Source organism: Thamnophis sirtalis, unplaced genomic scaffold (genome assembly GCF_051295495.1).
Source record: "Thamnophis sirtalis isolate CommonGarterSnake01/CBP01778 unplaced genomic scaffold, rThaSir2_p1.2 scaffold_10, whole genome shotgun sequence".
Lineage (NCBI taxonomy): Eukaryota > Metazoa > Chordata > Lepidosauria > Squamata > Natricidae > Thamnophis > Thamnophis sirtalis.
In genome coordinates this window covers 12,484,640-12,501,135 of record NW_028261390.1, presented here as the reverse complement: position 1 = coordinate 12,501,135, position 16,496 = coordinate 12,484,640, and the positions used below count along the sequence as shown (strand labels likewise).

The 16,496-nt window shown below is 41.4% G+C and overlaps 1 protein-coding gene across 2 annotated transcripts in view; it reads left to right on the top strand.

Moving 5' to 3' along the window:
- The window catches only part of LOC106553390 (broad substrate specificity ATP-binding cassette transporter ABCG2-like), a 37,780-nt gene extending 21,284 nt beyond the window's left edge, over positions 1 to 16,496 (top strand). For both annotated transcript variants that reach the window (XM_087724091.1, XM_087724092.1), the window contains exons 9-16: positions 836 to 1,065; positions 7,995 to 8,077; positions 8,835 to 8,924; positions 10,358 to 10,482; positions 11,331 to 11,485; positions 12,894 to 12,983; positions 13,603 to 13,694; positions 14,945 to 16,496. In XM_087724091.1, the coding sequence (XP_087580217.1) occupies positions 836 to 1,065; positions 7,995 to 8,077; positions 8,835 to 8,924; positions 10,358 to 10,482; positions 11,331 to 11,485; positions 12,894 to 12,983; positions 13,603 to 13,694; positions 14,945 to 15,092 (1,013 nt within the window). In that variant the 3' untranslated portion in view covers positions 15,093 to 16,496. The remainder of the gene's footprint in view (positions 1 to 835; positions 1,066 to 7,994; positions 8,078 to 8,834; positions 8,925 to 10,357; positions 10,483 to 11,330; positions 11,486 to 12,893; positions 12,984 to 13,602; positions 13,695 to 14,944) is intronic.

Here is a 16,496-nt window from a genome sequence, read left to right as displayed (position 1 = left end):
GTGTAGTAAAAAATTCAAAATAAATAAAAGGATATATACAGTCCCACCGATTTGGGAGTGACAAGGAAAGTTTTGGATCATGATCGGTGAGATGCAAGTCAAAGTTTGAACTCACCTACACAAAAATTCACTGGGTGACTTTGATTCAGTAACTTTGTTTGAGCTTAACTTATCTCCCAAGGAGAAAATCGAAATGAAGAGATTCAGTATGTGTATGTTTCCTCATGTTCCTAAAGGAAAAGCAGATATAGATCGATCAAACAAACAAACAGTTCTGAAATGGCTTTGCTGAGATCTATAGTTTGTACAGTTTTCTGTCATCATCATTATTATAAAAATAGGTAGTCCTCAACTTACAACAGTTCATTTAGTTCAAAGTTACAACAGCACCGAAAAAGTGACTTATGACTATTTTTCACATGATTGTTGTTGCAGCTTCAACCTGTCACATGATCAAAATTCAGATGCTTGGCAACTGGTTCATATTTATGATGGCTGCAGTGTCCTGGGTCACATGATCACCTTTTGCAAACTTCTGGCAAGCAGAGTTCAATGAGGAAGTCAGATTCACTTAACAACCTTGTTACTAGCTTAATAACCACAATGATTCATTTAACAACTGTGGCAGAAGAAAAGTTGTAAAAAGTTATAACTCACTTAACAAATGTCTCGCTTAACCACAGAAATGTGGAGCTCAATTGTGGTCACAAGTCAAGGATTGCTTCTATTTAAGCAACAATATTCTCACAACGTCCAAGCCAAATTGACATCCCACCCAGAGAATGCAAAACCGTATTCAATGTACGTAATTAATTTTCCTCTTATCTCTTTAAAGATGGCACTCAAGATCAGACACTGGCAGAGAAATTGGTAGAGAAGTATTCCACTTCTTCTCACAATCAAGAAACCAAAACAGAATTGGACAAGCTGTCTTTGAAGGGCGGAACCAAAGAGACCACTTTCCAAAAAATCACCTATTCCACTTCCTTCTTTCATCAGATGAAGTGGGTCTCCAAACGGATGTTCAAAAATTTAATAGGTAATCCTCAAGCCTCCATAGCACAGGTAATTTTAAAAGTTTCAAGCGTCCTATCCAGTGATGGGTTTCAAAAATTGTTCGAACCTACTCTGTGGGTGTGGCCTCCTTTGTGGGAGTGGCTTGCCGCCCATGTGACCGGATGGGAGTGGCTTGCTGCCCATGTGACCGGATATGAAGATGCCGACGACACTTGTCAGAACCACCTTAAATTACCTCACACACAGCACTGGCATGCATAAGAATATGATGTAAACTTGTTTTTTAAAAGGCATCTTTGGTTTGCGTTAAAACAACTTCAACACACACAATGTTCTGATTGCACCACAAACGCAGGAGTCATCCTTACCTTTCACAGAGGCACTGAGTTTTATAAATATGAGCATGATAGTGTAGAATAATCATATCCAAGGACCAGTGGTGGGTTTCAAAAAAATTTCAAAATGCTTTCCAGGTCCACTGGTGGAACCTCTTCTAACCGGTTCGGTAGATTTGATGAACCGGTTCTACCGAATAGGTGCGAACTGGTAGGAACCCACCTCTGGTCCTATCTGTTGACATTCCAATCTTACGCTTACTCTAAGTGTAGATAAGCTGTGGTGGCACAGTGGTTAGAATGTAGTATTGCAAGCTAATTCTGCCAACTGCCAGGACTTCAATTCTCACCAGCTCAAGGTTGACTCAACTTTCCATCCTTCTGAAGTAGGTAAAATGAAGAGCCAGATTTTGGGGGGCAATATGCCAACTCTGTAAATCACTTAGAGAAGGCTGTAAAGCTCTATGAAGAGATATATAAATACCAGTGTAAGTGCTATTGTTACTGAAGCTGGTGAGGTTTTGCTTGGGATTTAGTTGTCTTGTTGTTGTTGTTGCAAAGTCGTGCCCAGCCCATTGCGACCTCATGGATAACATTCCTCCAGGCCATTTAAGCTCACACCGACTGCTTCGACTGCTTCGGTGACTCCATCCAGCCACCTCATTCTCTGTCGTCCCCTTCTTCTTTTGCCCTCAATCTTTCCCAGCATGAGGCTCTTCTCCAGCGAGTCCTTCCTTCTCATTAGGTGGCCAAAGTATTTGAGTTTCATCTTCAGGATCTGGCCTTCTAAAGAGCAGTCAGGGTTGATCTCCTCTAGGACTGACCGCTTTGATCACCTTGCAGTCCAAGGGACTCACAGGAGTCTTCTCCAGCACCATAATTCAAAGGCCTTTGAACATAGTTCAAAGACTGAAAGCAATATTGCAAGCTAATTCTGCCAACTCCCAGGAGTTTGATTCTCAGCAGTTCAAGGTTGACTCAGCCTTCCATCCTTCTGAGGTCGGTAAAATGAAGACCCGGATTGTTGGGGGCAATATGCCGGCTCTGTAAATCGCTTAGAGAGGGCTGTAAAGCTTAATGAAGAGATATATAAATACTGGTATAAGTGCTATTGTTCCTGAAGTTGGTGAGGTGTTGCTTGGGACAGTTGTCTATGCTACTTTATTTTCAAGTCCTTCATTTTTTTTTTTTACTGTTCCTCTTCGAGAAATCTTTACAGTGCTGTTGAGAAATGCAGCTGGCTATTGTTGGTTTCTGTTAACATGCCTTTCTATCACCTCTAAAGCATCTCTGATCATCCACACCTTCCAATTTGAGAAATCCCAGCTGGGATTTGACTATGGAAAGGGTCTCAGAGGAGATCAGCTGGAGAAAAACCTGATCCTCTCCGAAACTCTTCCCATTCTCAGGAATATCACCGGTTTGAACGCTGCCTCACTAGGAAACGATCTAACTTGATCATCACTCCATTTCCTGATCCAAAGGATGTAATTCATATTTTCTTATGGAGCTGCCCTACACTAAAGCACGCACAAAGATACTTCAAAGATTTATTAACACACAGACTAGGCCTTGGCAGCAATCTAGCACAGACTGACCTTGGCAGCAATCCAGCCTGCCAAGAGAGCCACGATAGCTTCTCCAGCTCTAGTAAATACGTTGACTCCTGCGACGAGCGTGTGGAAAGCCATTCCTTTGATAGTCTTGAGAGGAGCCTAATTACCACCAGCCGAGTTCAATTATCTCCTGTAATTGCATAACTGTTCTTTATGCCTATTAGCCCTCCGTTGCCGGGCAACCAGGACCAACTCCCTTGTCTCCTCCCCACTGCTCCAATGCATGATGTCAGGATCACACTCCCTTGTCTCCTCCCCACTACTCCAAGGCTTGATTTCGGGAGCATGCTCCCTTTGGCTCTCACCGCTGCTTCAGGCCTCAGGCACCTCCTGGTGGCCAACCAGCCTCTCTGCACCCTGTTCGGAGTCGGAACCCTGTCCAGGGTCCTCCACATCTTCCAGAGCCGACTCATAGGGCCCCTTGCTGTCGGAGTCTGGTGGCAGCTCCAACGGCTCTTGCTGGGCCACAACAGAGCTGTAAATTTCTTGTTGACTGGGACTTCTGCCTCTTGGACCTCCTAGAACCTCTGCCCTCTATTATGCATCTCCAACCTTGACACTTTAGGACTCGTGAACTTCAATTCCCAGAATTCTGGGAATTGAAGTCCACGAGTCTTAAAGTTGCTAAGGTTGGAGACTCTTTCTCTACAGGTATTTTGCCTCTAGCGTGTTTCACTACTTTCCTGCAGCTGAGACACCCTGTTGTCTTAATTTCCTGCTCATCTCACACAGTAGTTTCCTGATTCTCCCTATTTTTGTTTTAATCCTTCTGGCTGCAAAAAAGCAAATATGAGAAGAGAAGAATAAGGGTGAGGATAAGCTGGCTGTCATTTTTGTATCTTTTCATTAGCCAGCGGTAGGAGCTGTAAGTAATGACGGATGCTAATTTAACAGCTTGAAATTGCTGTGGAAGATTTGATGGGTGAGTCCAGTGACTGTGTGTGATAGAATCGAGATCACGTGAAGTGTTAGTTCCACTTTATAATGCCTTGGTAAGGCCACACGTGGAATACTGCATCCAGTTTTGGTCAACACAATGTAAAAACGATGTTGAGACTCTAGAACAAGTGCAGAGAAAAGCAATAAAGATGATTAGGGGACTGGAGGCTAAAACATATAAAGAACAGTTTCTGGAATTGGGTCTTGTTTAATAAAAAGAAGGACTAGGGGTGACATGATAGCAGTGTTCTGATATCTCAGGGGCTGCCACAAAGAAGAGGGAGTCAATCTGTTCTCTGAAAGCAAGACAAGAAGCAATGGGTAGAAACTAATCAAGGAGAGAAGAAACTTAGAACTAAAGAGAAATTTCCTGACAGTTAGAACAATTAATCAGTGGAACAACTTGCCTCCAGAAGTTTTGAATGCTCCAACACTGGAAGTTTTTAAGAAGAGATTGGATAATCATTTGTCTGAAATGCTATAATGTTTCCTGCCTAAGCAGGGGATTGGACTAGAAGATCTCCAAAGTCCCTTCCAAGTCTATTATTCTATTCTGTGTGGAAGTCCTCTTAGATTCAATAAACAAAGACTGATTTTGCGTCCCCGATAGTGTAATAGTTATGTTTTAAAGGTTAATTGCCAGGGAGAAATCACAGCAGATATGATCTGTCCCCTTTCATCATCATTTCTTAGAGGTTTGGTGGTGTTGGGGAACTTTAGAAGTGGAGCTTAATAAAATGATTAGATCTGTTTGATTTCTTGTTAAACCTTTGCTCTCCACGGGGCGATAATCGCCTCATCATAACCTCCTTTGATGTGGTATGTTGATGTTAAGAAAATCCCTTTAATTGCATTGTAAAAGCTTGACCTTGTGACAAGAATTATGCTCTTTAAGAGCCTTATACTGCCCCCAGGGCTGAGAGTCCTAACTTCCTGTCCCTCTCGATTGTTTTGATCTTCCTAACCTCCTTAGGAATGGTTTTGAAATGAAATCTGTAAATGCTCCAAGGTATTCCTTTAAACCTCTGGATTAATCTTCTCAGACTGGTCTTGCTATGATCCTTGCTCTCTAATATAATTGGCTTAGTTGCACGATTTTTGACACTAGGTCTTTTTGACAATTTTTTGGACTCTCTTAAAGATCAACTCTCAATAGCCCGATACCATTACGTTGGCTGAAATTTTAAACAACGCTGTGTAGTTCTTGTAGTTCAACTTGTACCCTGTTTCCCTGAAAATAAGCCCTCCCCAGATAATAAGTGCATGCACTAAAATAAACCCTCCCCCAAAAATAAGCCCTCCCTGAAAATATTGCAACACAGCAGCAGTCATGAGGTGACCATGCTCACCGCCTCCTGCACCTCAAAAATAATAAGACTTCCCTGAAAATAAGGCCAAGGGTTTATTTCGGGGGTCAAAAGAAAATAAGACCCTTCTTATTTTCGTGGAAACATGGTAGTTCAACTATTTCAATAATATGTTTTGCTCCTTTTGTCTTGGAGGAGTATTATTGCTCTCCACACATGGATTACAGGTTCCAGAATTCTTGAGTTAACATAGCCTTTACAGAGCATTCTAAGATCTTTTGTATAAAGGATGAGGAATCCTTACCATATCTGTCTTATCCCATGGTGACACAGCTTGAGATGATGGATCCTTGGTGCTCTCTGAGCTTGCTTGTTTTCCTGTAAACCAGGGGTGGGTTGCTAATCCCGTTCCAATCGGTTCGGTTGGAACGGGGTCGGCGGCGTCCTCGTGCATGCGCGCAGTTCATGCATGCGTCTTAGTGCCTGCGCGATGCTCCAGCTGCTCGCGGAGACTCACGCAGGCGCTGTATGTGCCATCCAGCTGCTCACGGAGAATCGCGCAGGCGCTGTATGTGCCATGCCCCTGCGTGGAAGCGCAGAAGCCTTTAAAGACCGGTAAGGAGCGCGGGCGGGCGGGTGGGCCCTTCGCCGTTCCCGGAAGTTACTTAATTCCGGGTTCGCCGACCAACCGGTTCGCGGGGACCGCCGCGAACCGGTTGAAACCCACCCCTACTGTAAACGTTTCATTATGTACTTAGGTAACATCATCAGCACTGATGTTAGTTAGGGTAATGAAAAGACTACAAGAAAACAAGCAAGCTCAGAGAACATCAAAGGCTCTTCATTTCAACCCTAAATTACAAATATTCCCCCTTATTGGCAGCTTGAGATGGTTGCATAAAGTCAGTAGATCTCCCTAGAATAACTGTTTCCCGATATCTTATGTAGACTAAACAAATTGTTCTAATTTGTGAAACATCAGTTGTCTTAACTACTAATACAATTCCAAACTTTTCCTGAAACTAACAATTACTCCTAAAACTAGCCATTCACATTTAATATAAATTAAATAATGAAGGGCAATAGTAATAAGGATAGCAATAGCAATAGCAGTTAGACTTATATACTGCTTTATAGGGCTTTCAGCCCTCTCTAAGCGGTTTACAGAGTCAGCATATTGCCCCCAACAACAATCCGGGTCCTCATTTTACCCACCTTGGAAGGATGGAAGGCTGAGTCAACCCTGAGCCGGTGAGATTTGAACCGCTGAACTGCTGATCTAGCAGTCAGCTGAAGTAGCCTGCAGTGCTGCATTTAACCACCGCGCCACCTTGGCTCCGCGCCACCTCGGTTTGTATCAAGGATACAAACTTGTTGATTGGTAGAAATATTTGTTTTCTGTAACACACATATATCATGCCTTTTATTTGCAACATATAAGCTTGCATGCTGTAAGTGCCTTTTGTTCCCTGCAATTGACTTCCTGTGGCCCTGTTATTAGGGTCTTTAGAATATCTGGAAAATGTCAAAACTTGTGATCCTTGCCATTTTGAACTCTTATCCATCTGCAATCTATGGGCATAGAACTTATCCCGGAATGGAGCTGTAAAGAGCTGTAAAATTGACACCTTTGATATGTCCCCATCCTGCCTAAGAAAGTATCTCACCTTTGATCTGTGCCCTTCACAACAGGGGGCCAAATGGCCAATCCTGGGAACAGAGAAGAGAGATAATGCTGATTAGGCTAGTGAGGAGTGTTGTAAAGCCAGGATGTTATTCTATGATGTCTCTAACTGTATTCAAAGGAGCTACACTTTCTCTGAAGAGTAGTTCGTCCCTGCATATCCTTGGAGTATGTTGGGAACAACTGACCATCATGTCTTTAAACTTTGATCAAAGATTAAATGCTGATTGTTATTCAAGCCTCCGTTTAAGTCTCATGCTTGGCTCATTGTGACTTGGATGTGTTTTCAAACTTTTATGGGTCTCAATATATTCTCAAACCTTATAGCAGTAGACTTATATACCGCTTCATAGGGCTTTAAGCCCTCTCTAAGCGGTTTACAGAGAGTCAGCATATTGCCCCCAACAACAATCCGGGTCCTCATTTTACCCACCTCGGAAGGATGGAAGGCTGAGTCAACCCTGAGCCGGTGAGATTTGAACCGCTGAACTGCTGATCTAGCAGTCAGCTGAAGTAGCCTGCAGTGCTGCATTTAACCACTGCGCCACCTCGGCTCTTATGTTAAATATAGCATCAACCTTTTGAAGTCTCAAGTTTCCTCTTTCCGCTATGTATTCAAAACGGAAAATGATGAGAGCAGACAACAGAATTTCATTCTTAATGTATGCCAGCATGCCGATGGTAAAAAAAAAGAGAGAATAGCAATTGCAATACCGCTTAGACTTATGTACAGTTCCACAGTGTTTTACAGCCCCCTCTAAGCAGTTTACAGAGTCAGCCTCTTGCCCTCAACAATCTGGGTCCACATTTTACTGACCTCGGAATGATGGAAGGCTGAGTCAACAATAAAGGTTATCTCTTTCCCTCTCCTCTCTTCTCCACTTATCTTATCTTAAATTGAACACGGGTTAGTAGTGATGGCTGGGAATTTTGTTTTTTTATAGCATGTTGGCTTTCATTTTTAAAAGAATGAATGAAGGCCATTTGGAGGAGAAAAGGAAGCCGAAATTGTCTTTGGTTTTGATGATGTCAATTTGTGCTCGGTGACGATGTATAAAAGAACAACTGAACATAATATGATATATTTATATTTCAGTTATTGGTTACGATTTTCCTGGGATTAGTCATGGGTGCCATATTCTTTGGTGTAACAAACGATGGCAAAGGTTTGCAAAATAGGTGAGTCCTTTGGGGATAATATGGTGATCAAATGAATGATATTGGTTTTGAGTGTGAATTCCAACAAGGATAACTTGAAATAAAACGAAGCCTTATTTTAACAAATTGAGACATTTACACAAAAATGTATGGGGAATTGGAAAGTAGGACATTACAAGAGACTTCCACTATTTTGTCTGATATTTATCACTATGTACGTGTTTTTGCATAATGGCATCGTTATACAAATTATATTTTGGAGATAGTGCTTTATTTCTGCTCTGAAAAGGGCTGGGAATATTGAAATAGGGTATGCTTTTCCTAAAAGTGGGTGACATCCTTACTTCTGCCCTGTTTAATAGCAAGATCTGTTGCTTCTAAAGTCAAAAACCACTCACATAAAATTGACATAAAAAGGTTGCCAGAAGTAATAACTTTCCTTGTTTTAATTTTGAAAAAACATGTGTTTTTTGATCAAGATTAAAGCAAGATTGTTGTTCCTTTTCTGACAACTTTTTAGGGGGGAAAACCAGCCAGATCACTCTCTGTGGTTTATCATTTATATTTTCCTCAGCCAGTTTTGTTTTTTGTAGATCCTTTTCCTTTCCTTTTTTAAGCCATTCTCTTTGATCTACTATTCACCTTGTAGAACACAAGGGACAGAATATTTTTTTGCTAAGAAAAAATATCAGGAGCACTGGGCTCAGTTATTTTTTTTTTAACTAAAAGCTGCTTGAAAAGACCAGTTTCTCACAATGACAACCTGTGTTTTTCCTAGAATTGGTGCCATGTTCTTTATGACTACTAATCAGTGTTTCAGCAGCATCTCAGCAATTGAACTCTTTGTGGTAGAGAAGAAAATATTTATGTAAGTAAGCATTCTTAGACAAAATAGGAATAATAATAGGTGAAGAACATCTAAAAGAATTCTTTATTTGGTGATAAATCTTTTAATCTACTAGCTCTTCACTTGCAGTATGGTCTCCCTGGAGTGGTGAAAACCATTCTAAGCCTCAAGGGGTGTGCAAGTTTGAATCTCATTATGGTGTTTGTGTGTCTGTGTCTATAAGGTAAAGGTTCCCCTTGCACATATGTGCTAGTTCTTCCTGACTCTTGGGGGCAGTGCTCATCTCTGTTTCTAACCTGAAGAGCCAGCGCTGTCTGAAGACATCTCTATGGTCATGTGGCCGGTATGATTAAACACCAAAGGCGCATGGAACGCTGTTACCTTCCCACCAAAGGTGGTGCCTATTTTTCTACTTGCATTTTTTACATGCTTTTGAACTGCTAAGTTGGCAGAAGCTGGGACAAGTAATGGGAGCTTACTCTGTTACCCGGTGCTAGGGATTTGAACCGTCGAACTGCCAACCTTCTGATCGACAAGCTCAGCATCTTAGCCATTGAACTACTGCGTCCCTGTGGGTGTGTCTATAGGGCAATCAAAAACTCAAGATAATGGTCACTATCTTTGTATTTGTAGCTTTAATCTGTGGTATTTACTAAGAATTCCACCTAGTCCTTTCATGATTCTGGATAGTACTAGCAATAGCACTTAGACATATATACCGCTTCACAGTGCTTTACAACCCTCTCTAAGCGGTTTACAGAGTCAGCCTATTGCCCGCAACAATCTGGGTCCTCATTTTACCAACCCTGGAAGGATGGAAGGCTGAGTCAACCTTGAGTCCCATCAGGATTGAACTCTTGGCAGTGGGCAGAATTAGCCTGCAATACTGCATTCTAACCACTGAGCCAACACAGCTCCATGTGTAGACAAAAGAACATTCAAAACATTCGTTAAAAACAAAATTGGCAAACATAGTTGATATACAAGAGATAAAAAACAAAGTTTTTCGGAAACAAAAGGTCTGGCTAAATAAGTTTGGAATACCATCTTTAATCTGTAAATTTTAAAATATACAGGGGCAAAAATGAAATGTCTTAAATTACAAGGAATCACAGTTTTTGCTGAAATAATGGTTAAATATGTGTATTCTAAGAATGGGAGTTTGTGATTAGGATGTATATTATTATTAGGATATATCAAAAGGTGATGTTTATTTTTTTATTTGTTTATTGCTTTATTTATCTATCTAGTTTGTGAACTCAGCCATAGAGACTTGAAATGCTGAGCCAGGTTTTATGTATGAAGTTTGAATACAATGTATTTATTCCATAAATAGTAGTTATATTATTATGTGGTATACTGTGTAGACTGGTTTTAAGAGGTCCAAAATGTAGATCTTTTGCAAGTGAAAGTTAATTGAGTATCTGTTTTTTTTTTGGGCTGTTTTGTTATAGACATGAATATATCAGTGGATACTATCAAATTTCTGCATACTTCTTCTCAAAACTAATGGCTGATTTAATACCCATGAGGACTTTACCCAGCATAATTCTCACCTGCATAGTTTATTTCATGTTAGGTAAGTTTATTGTTTTTTTGTCTATCTGGAAAAATATATCTGCAAACAAATCTTTCGTGTATAAATGTTATAAAACTAAACTATAAAACTATAAGGTAAAGGGTAAAGGGTAAAGGTTCCCCATGCACATATGTGCTAGTCGTTCCCAGCTCTAGGGGCGGTGCTCACCTCCGTTTCTAAGGCGAAGAGAGTGTGGTCATGTGGTCAGCATGACTAAATGCCAAAGGTGCATGGAATGCTGTTCCCTTCCCACCAAAGTGGTCCCTATTTTTCTACTTGCATTTTTACATGTTTTCGAATTGCTAGGTTGCCAGAAGCTGGGACAAGTTACGGGAGCTCACTCCGTTATGCAGTGCTAGGGATTCGAACTGCCAAACTGCTGACCTTTCTGATCGACAAGCTCAGCGTCTTAGCCACTGAGCCAGAGGTGGGTTGCTCCTGGTTCGGCCTGATTCGGTAGTGGTATTTTGGCCTGGGTCGCAGAACCAGCAGCGACCCAGGCTGGCCACGCCCCTGAACTGATTCCCTAGTCGCCGCTGCCAGTTGTTGTTTAGTAGTGTGCAGGCATGCGCAGTTCATTGTAAATTGTTCTGCGCATGCACAAAAAACAATTTACATTGAACTGTGCATGGGCACATGAAGTGAACCAGTAGTAAAACCAGGAGCAACCCACCTCTGCACTGAGCCACTGCATCCTAACACCGCATCCCTAACTATAGGCGTTATAAAAACTAAAAGGGATCTTTATGCAAATCAGAATGAATTATGTAACAAAAAAATATCTAATCCTCAGGGTAAAATAGTGTTTGACAATATGATTTTCCAATCCTGCTTTTCTTGTTCTCTAGGCCTGAAACCCACTGTAGAGGCTTTCTTTATAATGATGTTTACTCTGATGATGGTGTCATTCACTGCAACCTCGATGGCACTTGCTATTGCTACAGGACACGATGTGGTGGCTGTCGCCAATCTTCTGATGACTATCAGCTTTGTTTTTATGATTGTGAGTACCTGGAACGGATGTCTCATTAAGGCTACTTTGTCCAACTTCAGAGGTTCTGACCCAGCTCCCCAAACGCGAGAAACCCTCTGAAGTGAACGCAAAGATTCTTTTAATTAGGAGTGCTGGCAGCTCCGGCAAAAAGTTTCTCAACACAGGCTAATGTCCATCTAGCTGGAAGATGAATAGTTGTCGGCCACATCTATTCATCTCTGCCCCCTGCCTTTTATCTCCAGAGGGTGGGGCTGCATCAGCAGCGGTGGCTCATCCTTCCCAAGGATCGACTCACAGATTTCCACTGCTCTCCTCTCCCCTGCAGTCTGTGCATTCCGCACATCAGGCACTAGAGGAACCAGCTGTTCCTCTTCTGCTTCATCAGCCACCCCCAGATCTGGGTGCTGTTGACTCTCCATCTGAGGGCTGACAGACGGCCCAAGTTCCACTCTCTCTCTCTCTCTCTCTGTCTCTCTCTCTCTCTGTCTCTGTCTCTCTCTGACAGCTCCGTTCCTTCTTCTTCCTCGGAGCTCTCAGGTTGCCTGGATGCTGACCCTGTCTCTCAAGCCTCCCCCTCCCCCTCTGATTTAGCTGCTGGAGGGCCCAGTGGCCGACAGGCCACAGCAGATAGCCAAGGGTTCAAAAAAATGTTCACCCACCACAATCATCTTACAATGTTGGCTGGCGGCTCCCCGGAGGAGGGCCTTCTCTGTGGTTGCTCCGACCCTTTGGAATGAGCTACCCCCAGAGATCCGGACCTTGCCCACTCTCATAGCCTTCCGAAAAGCTGTTAAAACCTGGCTGTTCCGGCAGGCCTGGGGCTGTTGACCTCATTGTTGGGGTCCAGCCCCAATCAGATTGGGTGCATGTGTGATATTTTTAAATTGTTTTCCTTTATTTTTTATTAATTTCTCTTCTTTTCACTTTGTAAGCTGCCCAGAGTCCTTCGGGATTGGGCGGCCTATAAATTTACTAAATAAATAAATTAATTAAATAAATAAATCATGGAATCAAAGCCCTTTCCTTTGGAATTTGTTGCCACAACACACATAGGAAAGTGTTTCCATTGCATGATTGTGACTTCCCTATTGACAAACCCTAACTATTTGCTTGTCCCCCACCCTATTATCATCCATACCCCACATAATGCTGATCAGGTATGTTACACATCAACATCCAGCCAGCATGCCCAAATGTGGGCATTTCTCTTACCACTAGGTCAATTTGATGGTAAATAGTTTGTAAAACTAAGATGGGATACAGAAGATATTACACGCAGAAGGAAGCGAAAGGATTTAGTTGAGAAAACAGAACAGCCTTCAACATTCCTGGAAACGTTTGATCCTTTATTAATTATAGTTTCAAAAATTACATTCCTTTTTTTAATTGAATTTTGCATCTTTGATTTTATCCTCAGATTTTCTCCGGGTTACTGGTAAATCTCACCAGTGTTCTCTCATGGCTTTCGTGGCTCCAGTACTTCAGCATCCCTCGATATGGCATGACAGTAAGTGCTACATCATCTTGAAAAGAACGCATATCTCTCCGTCCATCTGTCTGTCCATAGCAATAGCAATAACACTTAGACTTATATGCCACCCTCTCTAAGTGGTTTTACAGAGTTAGCCTCTTGCCCCCAACAATCTGGGTCCTAATTTTACTGACCTCGGAAGGATGGAAGGCTGAGTCAACCTTGAGCCTGGTGAGATTCGAACTGCCAAATTGCAGGCAGCTGGTAGTCAGCAGAAGTAGCCTTCAATACTGCACTCTCACCACTGCACCACCGAATCCATCCATCCATCCATCCATCCATCCATCCATCCATCCATCCATCCATCCATCCATCCACAAACATTCTCCAGCCCACAATTGTGTTGCTGAATAGCAAACAAATCAAATCCTTTCAAGACCTCAGAATCTGTGATTTTATGAGTTTAATAATACAAGGAGAGAATATTGATTTATCTTTATGGGTTATGGCTCCAGTGCAGCTAAACATATAACTAAACAGGCAATTCCAACAGAAATGGGTATATTGTAAGTCTAGTGCACGTAATATGTAATACTTCTGAATGCATTGTTTTGGATATGCTTTCAAAAACACAATTGTTTCCTCATCTTCAAAGGCACTGCAGATTAATGAATTTGTGGGTCTTGACTTCTGCAATTTCCCTACAAATGAAGCCTCCAATTGCACAGACTTTAGCACAATTCAGCCGTAAGTATGATCTCTGTTTTTCTCTACCTAGTACTAAAGACTTGAGGCAATCCTGGTACGAGGTACTATAAGTGAAAGAAAGGACATCTTAGCCTTTCAATATTATTGTTAATGAAGTCTTGAATAATTTTAAAGTGGGAATCAGGAGGAGAAAGCACCTGTGTCTGATCAGGTGCCCCAGACTATGTTTTCCTATGTGAAGACTTTGCACTGATAATACCAACAACTTACAACCATAATTGAGCTTGGAATTATGGTTGTAAATCATGTCAGTCATTAAGTGGGTCATCGCATGACTAGCCTGATTTTACAATATTACTATGTGATGGTTTTAAGACCCCCTCAAACCAATCCACATCCCTGCCCTAGTCACTTCCCATCTTGACTATTGTAACATGCTCTATATGGGGCTGCCCTTGAAGAGCATCCGAAAGCTCCCATTGGTGCAAAATGCAGTGGCCCGCATGGTTTTGTGTAGACCCCGGTGTGCACATTTAGCACATTGTGTAGACCCTGGTGTGTATTGGCTGCCAATTTGCTTCCGGGTGCAATTCAAGGTTCTGGTTGCCACCTTTAAAGCCCTTCATGGCTTGGGACCAGGTTCTCTGAGGGACTGTCTCTTGCTGGTCACATCTACATGACCCATCAGAGCAGGAAGGCAGGGAATGCTGAGGGCCTCATCCCCGAGGGAGATACACCTAGTGGGACACAGAAGAAGGGCTTGGTTGTTTTCTCGCAGATGTTTCATTACCCAGACTAGGTAACATTATCCAGATGTACTGATATTGCCTAGTTTGGGTTATGAAACATCTGCAAGAAAACAACCAAACTCAGAGAGCACCAAGGACCCCTGAACCACAAATATTTCAACCCTGAACTATAAATATTCTCCCCTATTGGTATCACACAAGCTTGTTACATCTGTGGTGGGATTCAAAACTTTTTACTACCTGTTCTGTGGGTGTGGCTTGGTGGGCATGGCGTGGCTTGGCAGGGGAAGGAGACTATAAAATCTCCATTCCCACCCCACTCCAGGGAAAGGTTACTGCAAAATCGCCATTTCCTCCCGATCGGGAGGCAGAGAATAGATGAGGATGGGGCTGGTCAGAGGTGGTATTTACCGGTTCTACAAACTACTCAAAAGTTTTCACTACCGGTTCTCCAGAATTGGTCAGAACCTGCTGAATACCACCTCTGATCTGTGGTGGAGCGTCTGGTGATTAAAAATCTCTGCCTGTATTTCTTTCTAGGTGCACTGGAGAACAATACCTAAAAAGCCAAGGGATCGATGCAACTACTTGGGGGTTATGGCAGAACCATGTGGCATTGGGTTGCATGACCATCATTTTCCTTACAATTTGTTACTTGAAGCTACATTTCATGAAAAAGTTCTCCTAAGTCAAAGAAATTGTCAAGTGTCCAATCCAGTTAGTCCAATCTCGAATAATGTAAGAATGAGAAAAAAGACTATTGTTCTCCTAACTTGATTCTTTCAAACTTTTCTTCTTGTTTAACCATCTCACAAACAAGAGGGGAAGAAGCCTCAGTCTTCAGCCAAGATCTTTGCCTTTATAATACCCTCAGATGTTATTTTTGTTGTTTGTCAAGAAGTCTAAAAAATAATAATCAAATGTCAGTTATTTCGTGCTTGCAAGTATGGAGGCTTCCTTTAATAGCATTTGTTTTATTTATATTTCAAATTGTTTCTGCATACTCCTGACATAGCCCATGCTGATTCACAACATCAAATGATAATAAAATTATATTTAAATGAATGGACCCATCAATAAATAGGCATAAAATCAATCATATCACAAATAAAATTAATCCTTGACACAAAGATAAATAAATTTTCTAGCAGGGAATGCTACCATTTAAAAATAGTTTTCAGATTGTTTTTCAAATAATCAAATACAGTGGTACCTTGGTACTCATTGTTAATTGGTTTCAGGAGACGTGAAGAGCAACAAAACTAGTACCAACCAATTTTTTTTCCTCATAAGACACCAACAATTTCTAGCTTGTGTTGAATACTAAACAACTGATGAGTACCAGGACAAAATTTTCAAGTCAAAATGCATTGAGTACCAAATTCAGTATGAGTTTCAAAACAGTTGAGTACCAAGGTACCACTGTATGTGCAATGTGCAGATAAGATGTAGCCTGATTTAGACTATAATAAACCCGAAAGCTTGACAGCAATTCTTTGTTCTCTTGTACATCAGAGAGACTCTAGGCAAGGCAATCTTGAGTAACTTTTTTATACCTTCCTGTTTTCCTAATGACTGCCATATATTTTCTTCAGTGCTAACGCCATACTGCTCTACAATTGCACAAAAGGTTACCTAAATAATTCAAACCAATCCAATCCAATTCTTTATTACAAACCAGTGAGCCAGATCAAGTAAGTCTTACTAAATAAAACCTAGAGGATACAACCCACAAAATAGGACATATAAAATAAAACAAGGCATAAAAAGGAACAAGAATTACAAACATGCTAGCGCTATTTTTGCCATCAACACCATATACATTTTATTAGTTGCCATATAAGCATGGAAACATGACAATTTTGTTTATTTATAGACTATAAAATATTTCTACTTACAACCACTATTATGGATTGTACTTTGTAATGCGTAGAATCAGAATTACCCCTCTATACACTTAAAACATGTGAATATATGCGAAAACATTGTTATAAAAATATGCATAGTATGTTGAGATAATAGTCAGGTGGTTTCCAATTCAAATGATGATGTTATTTATGCATACAGCATAAAAGTTTTATTCCAGTGCATT